Source organism: Bufo bufo, chromosome 1, assembly GCF_905171765.1.
Source record: "Bufo bufo chromosome 1, aBufBuf1.1, whole genome shotgun sequence".
NCBI lineage: Eukaryota > Metazoa > Chordata > Amphibia > Anura > Bufonidae > Bufo > Bufo bufo.
The window spans coordinates 669971871-669987967 of NC_053389.1; the positions used below are offsets into that span (position 1 = coordinate 669971871).

The following is a 16097-nucleotide window of genomic DNA, read 5'->3' on the forward strand; positions in this document are numbered from 1 at the left end:
GCACTGGAAAGTGGGGGAGCTGAGGTGCACAGAAGCTCTAATTGGTATAAACCCCTTTAAGCTATGCTTCCTTTTGTGTGCAGGTGTAGGGTATATGAAGATTAGAAAACTGTCAAACACACTTAATAAATGTAGTACAAAAAACTGCCACATTTTGAATCATAAATCTGCGCCAAAGTATGGCTACTTTCACACTAGCGTTTCTATTTTCCGGTATTGAGTTCCGTCATAGGGTCTCAATACCGGAAGAAAAAGTTTCAGTTTTGTCCCAATTCATTGTCAATGGGGACAAAACGTAACTGAACAGAACGGAGTGCTACAAAATGCATTCTGTTCCGTTTGGTTGCGTTCTCATTTCCGTCATGGGACACAATCTGACACAATAGAAAATGGACCCGTCCCCCATTTACTTTCAGTGGTGTTCATGACGGATCCGTCTTGGCTATGTTAAAGATAATACAAACTGGATCCGTTCATAACAGATGCAGATGGTTGTATTATCAGTAACGGAAGCGTTTTTGCTGAACCCTGCCGGATCCAGCAAAAACGCTAGGGTGAAAGTAGCCTATAGCATGTTAGAAAGTTATACAACTTTTAATTTATATAGTCATTAGGCCTTATTAACCAAAAACTGAAAACCACCACTTTCTCTGGGACTATAAGGCCTCATGCACACGACCGTTGTGTGCATCCGCGGCCGTTGTTCCGTTTTCCGTTTTTTTTCACTGACCCATTGACTTTCAATGGGTCCGTGGAAAAATCGGAAAATGCACCGTTTGGCTTCCGCGTCCGTGATCCGTTTTTCCAGTCCGTGAAAAAAATATGACCTGTCCTATTTTTTTCACGGACAACGGTTCACGGACCCATTCAAGTCAATGGGTCCGTGGAAAATCACGGATGCACACAAGATAGTCATCCGTGTCCGTGATCCGTGTCCGTGATCCGTGTCCGTTTTTCCTATCATTTTCAATGCAAACTTGACTTAGTTTTTTTTTCACTTTTCATGTCCGTGGATCCTCCAAAAATCAAGGAAGACCCACGGAAGAAAAAACGGTCACAGATCACGGAACAACGGAAATCCGTTTTGCGGACCGCAAAAAAAAACGGTCGTGTGCATGAGGCCTAATACTGATAACCTACAAATTAGGATAAAATTTGAGGACATTTTTTTTTCACTGGAGTTTTTGCTTACCACCCCTTCCCACATGAATCTCTGCCTCAAGATCTTCATGACTATTTGCTATTATTATTTACTATGCCTTCCCCCCTAAAACATCATAATGTATAGTGCATGTACAATACTAATAGAGGTTGTTATGATCATATCACTCATCAGGAACTTACCAGGTTTAAGAGTTTAACCAACTCCAGACTTCCGCTGTACATGTATTGGCATTTAAACGTGGGACCCCTAAGAAGCTGAGCAGACGCCATGGTTGTCGGGTTTCTAGTTATTGCTGCATTCTAAAACAGAAAAGAAAATATAAATGGCCGATTTGCCATTTTTTTAAAAAAAGTGATCAAAAAGTCATGCACACTCCAAAATGGTATCAATAAGAACAAAAATGAGGCCATGGACATAACTATAAAAAAATGTATGGGGGTCAGAATATGGCGAAACAAAGGACATTTTTTTAAAATGTATTAAAGTACAAGAAGAACTGTATAAATGTGGTATCACTGTAATCATACTGATCCGAAGAATGAGGGTCACAGGTCAGTTTTACCATATAGGGAACCATATACAAAACCTGTAAAACTGTAGCAGAATTGCATTATTTTTCCAATTCAACCCCATTTAGATTTTTTCCCCACTTCCCATTACATGGTATACAGTAATAAATGGTGCAACTTGACCTGCAAAAAGCAAGCTCTCATATATCTATGTGAACAGAAAAATAAATAAGTTATGGCTTTGAGAAGGCAAAGATTGCAAGGTCCTTGAGTGGTTAAAGAGCACCTGTAAACAGGATTAAACCCGGAATACTGGTAGAGATAATCCTGCAGATTAAAACGGTGTCTTGTGCAAGTCAGTTGAGGCGTTCCTGATAAAGAAAAAAATGTCATTCTTTATGCAAATGAGGGCTTAATGTGCACCAATGGGTGTGGTCAGCACTGGAAAGTGGAGGAGCTGGATGCACAGAAGGGCTAGTCTTTGCCCCTCGGGGCACCAAAGTCCTTATTTGCATAAAAAATAAATGTCTTTATTTGCAGGAAATTATTTTCACAAGAAAGGTATCATTTTAATCAGCTGGATATACCCTACTAGGTAGCATACCTTGTTTAATAGGGCTTATCCTGCTTATGGGTACTCTTTAACATGAGATATACTGTATACAATATATTAGCTGCACATTTGAGTAAATTAAATTTGTGAATATGCAGATAGCTCACAGCAGTGATTTAGGGTGATTCTTCTTTGCGCTATCTGTTAATCTAAGCGCTACCTGTGTAGCCTTTCTCTTAAAGAGCATATCTCTCAGTTCTGCACTGATCTGTCTAGACATGAGTAAGTTGGATCTATTAAGAAAAATTACTTCTACAGGAAGATAGTGACAGATGCAATTTCAGTGCAAATCTTTAGAACTATCCTTAAAGTGATTATGACATGTACATGTGAAGCAATGTCTGCACAGATGACTGATAAAGCAATGTCCTACACGTTGACATGTTTTCTCTTTTGGGAATCATCATAAATGCTGGAAATTAACTATAAGAAATGTAAAGGTATCACCGATGTGAATTACATTTGTTGACCAGTTTACTTCATTTATGTAATGTGAAAACAGGTGGCATACTGGACCCTGGAGTCGGTGCTCGGCTACGTGTGGGGTTGGGATACAAACCAGAGATGTCTACTGTTCAGGCCAGAGCGATTCTAACAATTCCGAGCAAGAGTGTGAAGGTAAAAAGCCATCAGCACTGCAGCCATGTAATCAGATTGACTGCCCCCCAGCTTGGCACGCAGAGGACTGGCAACAGGTACTTCTATATAATTGCCGCCGACATACATATACGATCATTGATAATAAAGTAACGCACCAAGGAAGAGTTGTTGGAATTTCATGAAACTTTCTATGTTGTGAATGTAATGATGATACAGTATATGTAAGTGATTACAATATTACAGTGAAAGGATACATTAATTGGGGAATACTGTAGAATTGTAAGGAGACTCTAGTACAGATGTGTCTGTGCTGTCTGGAGCCTGTTCGCCATGTGTGAATGCCCTCATGTAACCACTGCTCCCAACACCTCCTAACAGGTAGGTTAGAATGACCAAGATGGCAGACAGTTCATCGAAACAACCATCCTGCTTCTCTCAGTCTAGTGATGCGCCCCTTCTCATCATAGAGGCAGGTCTAGCAGTCAATCTCTCACCAAGAGGTACACTTCAAAAAAGTGGCCTCTGAAAGTCGTTTTATAGAGCAGTGGGGGAAGCACCTTTATGCCTTCTTGTCCCAGTGTCTAATTAGACCACAACTGTTATCATTTACATATCTGCCTGAGACATTACCTCATGCCAAGTTTTACAGCAATCCTTCATTTCTATCTGGGTGCCTTATCTTTTTTTTGTCAATGAGTGTATATTCAAATTTCTGAATTCCAGTGATTCTAGAGATTTGTTGCTATTTTTACAGACTGTGAACATTGATTTTAAAGTTAATTTCTATCCAAGTCCAGAAAATTTAAGGAATTTTCCAGATAAGAAATATTTATGACATATCTTCAGGAAAGGTCACCAATATCTGATTGTGGGGTTCCAGTACCCAACACCACCACCAGCTGTTTGAAAAGGCCACGGCACTCTGTTGCGCGAAGAGGCCTCCTCACAGCATACAAAGCATGGAGTCACACATTGTATAAAGACTGTGCTTGGTATTGCAACCCAGACACATCCACTTGAATGGGATTGAGCTGTGCCTAGACCATGTGACCAATGTACTTGATGTCACTGACCTAGGAAAAGGCCACAGCATTTACTGGGGCGCCATATCCTCTTCAAACTGCTGATCAGTGGGGGTGCCAAGAGTTTAGACTCTGCCAATCAGATATCAATGAGCTATCCTGAGGATAGGTTATCAATGTTAAACTCCTGGAAAATGTATTTCATTCATGGCTGGAGACTGGCTGGTAGTCTAAGGGTAGGTTCACACAGAGGATTTTGTCTGCAACAAAATCCTCCACATATCCAACTGCCGAAACTGCTTCTCTGTGCAGCGGTTTCCACTGTGGGTGTTCATGCAGACCCATTTGAATGGAGCTAAATCACAATGCGGCTTTGCAAGGGATCCACGTGGTAACTACACCAAGAAAGGACCTGTACATTCTTGGCGCGGTCTTGAAAATCGGGCAGCAAAAATCCTTGGCGCATGAATTGTGCCAAAGCATTTTTTTGAATGGGAGGAGGTTTCGGAGCAGATTAGACCTGGTTTTTGGCACTCAATTTGTGCTGAGACCCATGCCCAGAATACTCCGTGTGAATCTACCCTAAGACTCATATCCCATTTGGTTACTACATTTAGTGTATACTCTAAGCAGTGGTCCAGAGTATGTGTGTAATATGTGTGCCATATGTATGTCCAAAGATGAGTGTTTTTATAATACATTTGTCAAATATACATTGCATGCCTTATTTTCTTAGGCTCTTTTGAAAAATATAGCCAACAATGCTTTTGAAAAAAACAGGGTGCAGCATGGAAGCGTATTTTGCCGTCATTTTTAAAGGAGATCTGTCACCAGGATAATCGCTATTGAAGTAAAGCCATAGCCTAAAAGCACTTAGTACCTTATTTCTAGATGTGCCTTTGTTGTTTTCTGTCTTCTGAAAATCCTATTTATTTGGTATGCAAATTAGCCAGTAAGGTGCCCAGAGGGGCGTCACTCTTGCAGGAAGAAGCCCAGGCACACCTCCTGCTAGTGCCCAAGCCCGCCCTCATGCTGGGAGCATCGAAAGGGCGGCAGAGTTATGGCTTAAATGTGATGTAGGAGGGGTGGGTGTACACATTGTGGCAGGAGGCGTGCCTGGGCTTCTTCCTGCAAGAGTGACGCCCCTCTGGGCACCTTGCTGGCTCATTTGCATACCAAACAAACTGGATTTTCAGAGGATAAAAAACATCTATTGTTGGAACAAAGGCACATCTAGAAATAAGGTTCTAAGTGCTATTAGGCTATGGCTTTACTTCAATAGCGATTATCCTGGTGACAGATTTCCTTTAAGTTAACAGTGTTATGCATCTTCATAGAATGTCATTGTTCCAATATGTAGAGGACAAAGGGATGTGAACAGAGCCTAACTTACAATGGATCCTCCATTTCTGAAAAAAAAACTAAAGCATACCATATGCAGGGCTGGATTAAGCCATGTGGAGGTCCCTGGGCAAAAAGTCTTCTAGGGCCTCCTCTATTTTAAATTTTTAATGTAGCTGGGAAAGCTGCAAGCTGCATGTAGCTGGCTCTAAGCTGCATGCCTGTCTGCTGCTTCCACACGTCTCTAATGTCCACTTGTCTCAGTTGCTCTTTGTCCAACTTGGTGGTCAGTCCATAGTCTAGTGTAAAAGTGGCAGTCAGTCCATAGTCTACTGCAAATGCACCAGTCCCTCAGTTCATAGTCACTGTAAACACTGCAGTCAGTCAGTCCATATGTAAACACTGCAATCAGTCAGTACATAGTCTGGTGTAAATGCTGAAGTCAGTCAGTCCATAGTCTGGTGTAAACATTGCAATCAGTCAGTCCATAGTCTGGTGTAAACGCAGAAGTTGGTCAGTCCATAGTCTGGTGTAAACGCTGAAATCAGTCAGTCCATAGTCTGGTGTAAATGCTGTAGTCAGTCAGTTCATAGTCTGGTGTAAACGCTGTAGTCAGTCAGTCCATAGTCTGGTGTAAACGCTGAAGGCAGGCAGTCCATAGTCTGGTGTAAACATTGCAATTAGTCAGTACATAGTCTGGTGTAAATGCTGCAGTTAGTCAGTCCACAGTCTGGTGTAAACACTGCGTTCAGTCAGTCTATAGTCTAGTGTAAATGCTGTGGTCAGTCAGTCCATAGTCTGGTGTAAACACTGCAGTCAGTCCATAGTCTGGCGTAAACACTGCCGTCAGTCAGTACATAGTCTGGTGTAAACACTGCAGTTAGTCCACAGTCTGGTGTAGACACTGCAGTCAGTAAGTCAGTCCATAGTCTGGTGTAAACACTGCAGTCAGTCAGTACATAGTCTGGTGTAAACACTGCAGTCAGTCAGTCAGTCCATAGTCTGGTGTAAACACTGCAGTCAGTCAGTACATAGTCTGGTGTAAACACTGCAGTCAGTCAGTACATAGTCTGGTGTAAACACTGCAGTCAGTCAGTCAGTCCATAGTCTGGTGTAAACACTGCAGTCAGTCAGTCCATAGTCTGGTGTAAACACTGCAGTCAGTCAGTACATAGTCTGGTGTAAACACTGCTGTCAGGCCGTACATAGTCTGGTGTAAACACTGCAGTCAGTCAGTACATAGTCTGGTGTAAACACTGCCGTCAGTCCGTACATAGTCTGGTGTAAACACTGCCGTCAGTCCGTACATAGTCTGGTGTAAACACTGCCGCCAGTCCGTACATAGTCTGGTGTAAACACTGCAGTTAGTCCACAGTCTGGTGTAAACACTGCAGTCAGTCCACAGTCTGGTGTAAACACTGCAGTTAGTGAGTACAAGTCTTGTGTAAACACTGCAGTCAGTCCACAGTCTGGTGTAAACACTGCAGTTAGTCCACAGTCTGGTGTAAACACTGCAGTTAGTCCACAGTCTGGTGTAAACACTGCAGTCAGTCCACAGTCTGGTGTAAACACTGCAGTTAGTGAGTACAAGTCTTGTGTAAACACTGCAGTCAGTCCACAGTCTGGTGTAAACACTGCAGTTAGTGAGTACAAAGTCTTCTGTAAACACTGCAGTCAGTCCACAGTCTGGTGTAAACATTGTGTTAATTTAGTCCATAGTCTGCTATAAACGTGGCAGTTAGTCAGTCCATAGTCTAGTGTAAATGCTGCGGTCAGTCAGTCCAGAGTCTGGGGTAAGTGCTGCGGTTAGTCAGCTCATGAAATAATGTAAACACTGCAGCCGGTATTCTGTGTGGGTGGGAGGACACAAATTTGCAGGCTCTGTGGTGGGTGTAGGAGCAGGGCAACTGAAAGTGGCACAGGTCATAGAGACAGTGCAGAGGGCTGACATTATTTGTCAGTGACTCTGTGGGTAAGACATTAAGTGGTCATGGCCATGCTGTGTAAGAGGTGCTGTGGGGACATAAAGGGTCTGGACTCTGGGGGGAGTGGACAGAAGGAACAGAAAGGAGCATTGTGAAATGTAGCCTTCCAGGGGTTCCTGTGGGCAAGGGAATACAGCACTAGAGGTTAGGAGGGGAGACAATGGGTGTCAGAGGCCCATGCAGGGAGTAGAAGGTAGCATAAAAAAAACATAAATCCGTGGAATCAGCTGCCTGTACTCAGCACAGACAGGCAGCGGTTTCAGGGGAACCCTGACCTTCCTCTCACGGTCACATACCAAAAGCAGAAGCGCATAGGGGGCCATTATGCAGCCACTCCTGTTCCTCTTCTCATTACTCTCAGTACAGCGATAGGGGTGAGCGGACTGCAGGAACAAAAGTCGCTTACTCCTCTTTCAGTATTAGTTCAGCCTCCACCAGCATCTTCAGGTTCGGCAGGAGCATCAATCCAAACCTGCAGATCTTTTGGAGACCCCTACATTCTGTGTAGTGGTGGAGGCCTTAGGGCGCGAGCCCCTGGTGCACCCCCTTTAATCTGGCCCTGCAAACATGAACAACAGGCCATTGGGTCCTCTTAATACTGCAGCAACTACATGCTGATAATCAAGTTTCTGTTCATAAAAGTACATGTGAAGTTTCACTGGTACAGTACATTCCTGTTGCTAGAATTCGTTTCTTGTCTTGATCTTCCCCAGAAGCAGAGCTTCATGTATCCATGACCCCTCCAGCCCTTTTGTGCTGGGAATATAAACCAGCGCCATGATGTGTCAGTTTCACGCATGCGGCCTTTCTTGCCACTTCACAGGAACATAGATTCAACAGATTGTACACGCTCAATAAATTACATTAAGTACAAAAAGTCCAAATCCACAGATTTAATCAGCAATGAGAACTGGAGTCACGGGAGGCATATTTCAGTACAGCCAGTTCTAGAAATGATCTGTTTTGCAAAATCTATTGACAAGGGCTCTATCTAAACAGAGCAAGTGACTTTTATGTTATTGTAGTCCTCCAACTACAAATGGAAAAAACACATTAAAATTTGGATTTTGTCCCTTGACAGATCCCCTGCAGATGTTTTTTTTTACAGTGGAATATCTGCTGAAATTCCACAGCAGCAAAATCCACACCAAATACCAAGTGGTGCAGATTTTGTGTTGGAATTCATAGCATAAATGCTGCAGGTTTACTGCCAATTTGATCCTTTGTTTTACAAAGGATGAAATCTGTGTTGGAAATCCACGGCATTAATTGACATTCTATGGATTTAAAGCAGACCTGTCATTACAAAATGCGATGCAATCTGTAAGCACGGTGTAATAAAGCAGAAAAAGCTGATCAGATCTATCTACTGTATAGATAGATAGATAGCCACATTTTTCGCTTTATAAGACGCACTTTTTAGCAAGAAAAAATCTTGTAAATGGCAGTCAGAGAGATCCAGCATGGCCAGACCCCCTGACTGCTTTTTTAAAGGGGTTTTTGTAGCTGTTTCTTACTGATGATCTATCTGGATAGATCATCAGCATCTGATCAACGGGGGTTGGACACCCGAGACACACGTCGAACAGCTGTTTGAGAAAGCAGCAGCAGTGGCGGTAGTGCCGCAGCCTTCTCGCTGTTTCCCACAGGCCCAGTTACGCCACGACTACTATCACTAGCCTGGGTGCGGCTAAGCCCCATTGAAGTGACCTAGAAAATATTTTTTCTAATTCTGTTGTCTAAACCTGGGGTGTGTCTTATAAAGCGAAAAATACGGTGTGTGTGTGTGTGTACATATAAATATATATATATGTTTTTTTTTTGTGTGTGCAAAAAAAATTCTGTATAAGTTTGAATTGATACATTTATATACAGCATTCTCTGTATAAGCATGTATGCATAGATAGCTGTCAGTGGGGTGGTCTTTGTTTAGAAAAAGAAAAAATATATAAATGTATAAATTACAAGTTCTACTGAACCTTTTCCCACACACAAATATATATGTGGAATAAAACTATGTATCAGTCCGCTCAGCTCCTACTGCTCTGTAACATCTGTGACACCAGAAGATAGCGTTGCATTTAGTGGTGCCAGGTCCTCTATAAAATCCACACTGCACGTCAGGTTATGTGCGGATTCCATTGTGGGATTTTTTGCAGCGTGGGGATGACATTTTTTAAACTCTCATCCACTTTGCTGCTAATGTATATGCTGTATATATTTTTTTGCATGCAATTAAATGTGTAGCATATACGCCATATGTGGCAGTACCTTTAAAGAGGACCTTTCACCACTCCTGACATGTCTGTTTTAGCAACCTCATGCATTCCCCAGGTCATAATAATTCTTGGGGATTTGTTCTTATGACTCTATGTTATGCCATTCCTTTATTAGAAATTATGAATGAATTACTAGCAGTTTGTAATAAGAGTCCAGATGGGTGTTACCAGTTGGGGTGTGTCCTTGCACAGTCTGACACATAGTATGGCCTGTGTCAGACTATGCACTGGTAACACCCATGTGGCCCTTCATTGCAAATTCCAGTAATTCATTCATAACTACTGGCAGGAATGATAGAAGAATGGCACATCATAGAGTCATAACAATACATGCTCCAGAATTGTTATTACAGGAGGAATGCAAGCAGTTGCTAAAACAGACATAATAAGTTACAGGTTACAGATCTGAGTTAATTTGCTTGCTTATGTGATCTGTCATGCTTCGTGAAGTCTTATTTCTTTATTTCACTCCTATGTAATAAGTTTAGCTCCATCACCTTTTCTAATGCACAGTAAATAAGAAGCAGACATTGTCCCAAGTAGGACTCCTAAATTAAAGCCGCAGATCCTCCCTCCCCTACGATTTAATAGGCCTGTAAATGGACACCTAGTGATTACCAGATTACTGGGATGTGAGGTGAGAGCTATTTGCAGCTGTAAAAGTCTTATACATATATCAGTTTGCCTTTGTATTTTGCCTTGCGCTCCTAAACGTGAATGTTGACATACGGTTATTAATCTACGCTGACGCAGAGCCAGGAGTGATCCAGCCCGTGACAGCACAAGGCTATTAGATAACGTGTTTGATGAATCTGGCTGCATACCGCGCGGTTCCTAAAAAGTGTCTGAGGAAGTGACACTGCTGTGTGTAAAGAGCCTTTTTCTCTGTGTTGTGCAGTCGACATGCGCCATGCAATATCTTGTGACTGAAGTGATACTGATGGTCTGAACAATGCTGTGCTTGTCTTTTCAGTGTTCTCGGACGTGCGGAGGAGGTGTCCAAAACCGCAAAGTAAGCTGCAAACAGTTGTTGGCAGATGGCAGCTTTATGAAGCTTTCAGAAGAGCTCTGCCAGATGCAAAAGCCTACGAGTCAGAAAGCTTGTGGGAAAGTTGACTGTCCCCTACAGCTAATAACTGGACAGTGGTCTAAGGTCAGTGATATATGTGTCAGTAGAGCCATGATAAACAGCATAGGTCTGAAATGGGACTAGGGTTCAGCACTGTGATGTCCATCAAAACCCTCACAATAAAATGAGTGCTTTGATCTCATGTACTGTATGACTATATTCATGGGTACAGTTGGTGCAGAGGCGAAAACTGAAACGGCTCCCCAACCCCCTAATGCCAATTTCTTAACCTAACCCCTTCCCTCCAGCCCTACTGTTAAAGACATACTTGGAAAACATTACATACAGAGCTACAAAACATACAGGGTAATACAGCGCCACATACTGTGCCCATTGTGCTTCCAATACTATACTGCAGAAACAGACAATCCCCCTTCAGCTGCCCCCCTCTTGCCCCTACCTGGTGCTGCCTGAGGCAATCGCCTCACCTTGCCTCATTGGTGGTGCACCCCTGGTCCTTCTACCACATTAGAAAACACAAGTATATAGATGGCACATGATATGAGGTGCTCTATTAATGATTTTGCATTGGGACCCAAGAAGTTCAGGTTACACCCCAGCCTATAGTCATCTATGATATATCTAGAACTCCCCTTCTCATTCTGCCATTGTTTTTTTATAGTTCTAGACTAGAATGTAACTAGAATGATAAGACTAACTGATCTCTTTAGCCTTTATCTGGAATTTTATGCTCCAAAATGACTGATAGCTTGTAAGTGGGTACAGGGGGAACTGGGCGGGAACCAGTGATTGACTTTGGAGGAGACAGGACATAGAAACTGTCAGGGAACCCAGGAGGCATCAGACCTTCATCGACATAGGATCAGTAAGGCGAGTAGAAACTGTCAGGGAACCCAGGAGGCATCAGACCTTCATTGACATGGGATCAGTAAGGCGAGTATTACTTACTTCTGGTCAAATCCTTTTAAAGCTGAGGCCTCTTTCACACTTGCGTTGTCCGGATCCGGCGTGTACTCCACTTGCCGGAATTACACTCCGGATCCGGAAAAACGCAAGTGTACTGAAAGCATTTGAAGACGGAACCGTCTTCCAAATGCTTTCAGTGTTACTATGGCACCCAGGACGCTATTAAAGTCCTGGTTGCCATAGTAGGAGCGGGGAGCGGGGGAGCGGTATACTTACAGTCCGTGCGGCTCCCGGGGCGCTCCAGAATGACGTCAGAGCGCCCCATGCGCATGGATGACGTGATCCATGCGATCACGTGATCCATGCGCTTGGGGCGCCCTGACGTCACTCTGGAGCGCCCGGGGAGCCGCACGGACGGTAAGTATACTGCTCCCCTGCTCCCCACTACACTTTACCATGGCTGTCAGGACTTTAGCGTCCCGGCAGCCATGGTAACCACTCTGAAAAAGCTAAATGTCGGCTCCGGCAATGCGCCGAAACGACGTTTAGCTTAAGGCCGGATCCGGATCAATGCCTTCCAATGGGCATTAATTCCGGATCCGGCCTTGCGGCAAGTGTTCCGGATTTTTGGCCGGAGCAAAAAGCGCAGCATGCTGCGGTATTTTCTCCGGCCAACAAACGTTCCGTACCGGAACTGAAGACATCCTGATGCATCCTGAACGGATTACTCTCCATTCAGAATGCATTAGGATAATCCTGATCAGGATTCTTCCGGCATAGAGCCCCGACGACGGAACTCTATGCCGGAAGACAATAACGCAGGTGTGAAAGAGCCCTAAGATGTCAACAAGAAGACTGTTTCCAAAAACCTCTACAACAAATGTAACTCTATAATATATGGTAGCATGTATCTTACGATCAGTACAAGATAAATAATGCAAGGTGCTAAGAAAACAGGGGTTTATGTACATGAATGTATTTTTATTTCAGGTGCTGTTTTTAAAACAGACAGCACAATGATCCATACAATGCAATGTGACCATCCACACATCCATTTTTTTTATTTTTATGAATCATGTGCCTGTTCCACAGAAATTACTTTAGGTCCTATTGTTTTCATTTTTTAGGGATGAAAATATCCCTTTCTATTCATGGGAGTGAGAAAAATGCAGAATGCATAGCAAAGCTATTTATATAATTTCCATTTATATAATATTTGTTTATGGTGTGAATGGCAGGCTTATGGCTTTATATTTGTGGATATAGTGTTCCTCAAGATGTGGTGTTGGAGTCCAGAGAAGGACCCTACTTTGTCAGAAGATAACGGCTAAAGGACAAGTAGTCATTGTTAATGGGTCACTATGCCATGGACTTCCCGCCCCAGCTCTTGTAAGAACGTGCCGTGTAGGTGCATGCCACAGTAAGTATTGGAAAGTCAATTCTTATAAGTCTTGAATTTGAATTGAAGTCTGTTTCTAGAGACAGAAAAATGTACTAAAGCTCCCAAAATGTTCTCCATCCCCATGGTTACTAAAGATGACAGATGAGAACACATGGGACATTCTGAAGATTCTGAATGTTACCCTGCCCAATATAAAACTGTGGGTAATTATCGAAGGAATACCAAATTACCACATTTAGAGCCTCTAATAACGTCCGACCTGTTATTTATGGTGTTCTCACTTTTTTCCTTTTTATGCTAATACAAATCTATGTTTTTGGGTGCATTGAATTAAAATACACATCAGGTTTGGGTTTTATTTTTTTTTATAATCCAAGAATTTTACATTATAGACAGTCAGTCGCATAAAAGTGAACGGAATGGTGGAGTGACGTGTGCACTCGGGGATCCCCATTCTCAGGATTTCTGGGGGAGTCTCAGCAGTTTGACACCCTGTGAACCTGCTTTTATTTCCTGTCCTGTGGATATAAAATGGAGCTGTAAAATGGCCATGTGACTTAAATGTCGATGACCTATCCTCAGGTGCTGGTTCGACCACTAGGATTCCTACAAATCAACTACTTGAACAATCTGTTGTGCGCCAGCATGAACGGCAGCCTCTTCATAGTATGCCAAGCTGTGCTTGATATTGCAGCTTTATCCCATTCACTTGAATAAGACTGAGCATGTGACCAATGGACATGATACTGTACTACAGGTAGAGGAAGAGGCTACAGCACCATGGCCTCTTCTAACAGCTGATTAGTGGGGATCCTGGGATTCGACCACCTCCAATCAGATATTGATGCCCTATACTGAGCATAGGTCTTATAGGAACTAACCTTACATACTGTATTTTAAAGGGAACCTGTCACTATGAAAATGCAATGTAAGCTACAAGCAACATGTTATAGAGCAGGAGGATCTGAGCAGATTAGTATATAGTTTTACAGGAAAAGATTCTGTAAAACTTGTAATTTATACATTTAAATTCCTGCTCATTCTGGGCTTTGAAGTCACGGAGGCGTCCTATCAGTGATTGACAGCCTTCCCTCTATGACTGTGTATACAGAGAGAGCTGTCAGTCACTGATGGGACTGTCTCCATGACTGTGTATACAGAGAGAGCTGTCAGTCACTGATAGGACCTGCCCTCTATGACTGTGTATACAGAGAGAGCTGTCAGTCACTGATAGGACCTGCCCTCTATGACTGTGTATACAGAGAGAGCTGTCAGTCACTGATAGGACCTGCCCTCTATGACTGTGTATACAGAGAGAGCTGTCAGTCACTGATAGGACCTTCCCTCTATGACTGTGTATACAGAGATAGCTGTCAGTCACTGATAGGACCTGCCCTCTATGACTGTGTATACAGAGAGAGCTGTCAGTCACTGATAGGACCTGCCCTCTATGACTGTGTATACAGAGATAGCTGTCAATCACTGATAGGACCTTCCCTCTATGACTGTGTACACAGAGAGAGCTGTCAGTCACTGATAGGACCTTCCCTCTATGACTGTGTATACAGAGAGAGCTGTCAGTCACTGATAGGACCTGCCCTCTATGACTGTGTATACAGAGAGAGCTGTCAGTCACTGATAGGACCTGCCCTCTATGACTGTGTATACAGAGAGAGCTGTCAGTCACTGATAGGACCTGCCCTCTATGACTGTGTATACAGAGATAGCTGTCAGTCACTGATAGGACCTTCCCTCTATGACTGTGTATACAGAGATAGCTGTCAATCACTGATAGGACCTCCCCTCTATGACTGTGTATACAGAGATAGCTGTCAGTCACTGATAGGAACTCCCCTCTATGACTGTATACACAGATAGCTGTCAGTCACTGATAGGACCTTCCCTCTATGACTGTGTATACAGAGAGAGCTGTCAGTCACTGATAGGACCTTCCCTCTATGACTATGTATACAGAGATAGCTGTCAGTCACTGATAGGACCTGCCCTGTATGACTGTGTATACAGAGAGAGCTGTCAGTCACTGATAGGACCTTCCCTCTATGACTGTGTATACAGAGATAGCTGTCAGTCACTGATAGGACCTTCCCTCTATGACTGTGTATACAGAGAGAGCTGTCAGTCACTGATAGGACCTCCCCTCTATGACTATGTATACAGAGATAGCTGTCAGTCACTGATAGGACCTTCCCTCTATGACTGTGTATACAGAGAGAGCTGTCAGTCACTGATAGGACCTCCCCTCTATGACTATGTATACAGAGATAGCTGTCAGTCACTGATAGGACTTTCCCTCTATGACTGTGTATACAGAGAGAGCTGTCAGTCACTGATAGGACCTTCCCTCTATGACTGTGTATACAGAGATAGCTGTCAGTCACTGATAGGACCTTCCCTCTATGACTGTGTATACAGAGAGAGCTGTCAGTCACTGATAGGACCTCCCCTCTATGACTATGTATACAGAGATAGCTGTCAGTCACTGATAGGACCTTCCCTCTATGACTGTGTATACAGAGAGAGCTGTCAGTCACTGATAGGACCTCCCCTCTATGACTATGTATACAGAGATAGCTGTCAGTCACTGATAGGACTTTCCCTCTATGACTGTGTATACAGAGAGAGCTGTCAATCACTGATAGGACCTTCCCTCTATGACTGTGTATACAGAGATAGCTGTCAGTCACTGATAGGACCTTCCCTCTATGACTGTGTATACAGAGAGAGCTGTCAGTCACTGATAGGACCTGCCCTCTATGACTGTGTATACAGAGAGAGCTGTCAGTCACTGATAGGACCTTCCCTGTATGACTGTGTATACAGAGAGAGCTGTCAGTCACTGATAGGACCTCCCCTCTATGACTATGTATACAGAGATAGCTGTCAGTCACTGATAGGACCTTCCCTCTATGACTGTGTATACAGAGAGAGCTGTCAGTCACTGATAGGACCTCCCCTCTATGACTATGTATACAGAGATAGCTGTCAGTCACTGATAGGACTTTCCCTCTATGACTGTGTATACAGAGATAGCTGTCATTCACTGATAGGACCGCCTCAGTGACTTCACAGCCCAGAATGAGCAGGAATTTAAATGTATAAATTACAAGTTATATGTAATCTTTGCCCATAAAACTATATATCAACTTGCTCAGATCTTCCTGCTC

The 16097-nt window shown here is 43.2% G+C and overlaps 1 protein-coding gene across 2 annotated transcripts in view; it reads left to right on the forward strand.

Annotated features, from left to right (window-relative positions):
* Positions 1–16097, forward strand: part of ADAMTSL3 (ADAMTS like 3) — a 538572-nt gene that overhangs the window by 420003 nt on the left and 102472 nt on the right. For both annotated transcript variants that reach the window (XM_040414069.1, XM_040414070.1), the window contains 3 exons: positions 2790–2982; positions 10488–10667; positions 12777–12930. In XM_040414069.1, coding sequence (XP_040270003.1) covers positions 2790–2982; positions 10488–10667; positions 12777–12930 — 527 coding nt within the window. The remainder of the gene's footprint in view (positions 1–2789; positions 2983–10487; positions 10668–12776; positions 12931–16097) is intronic.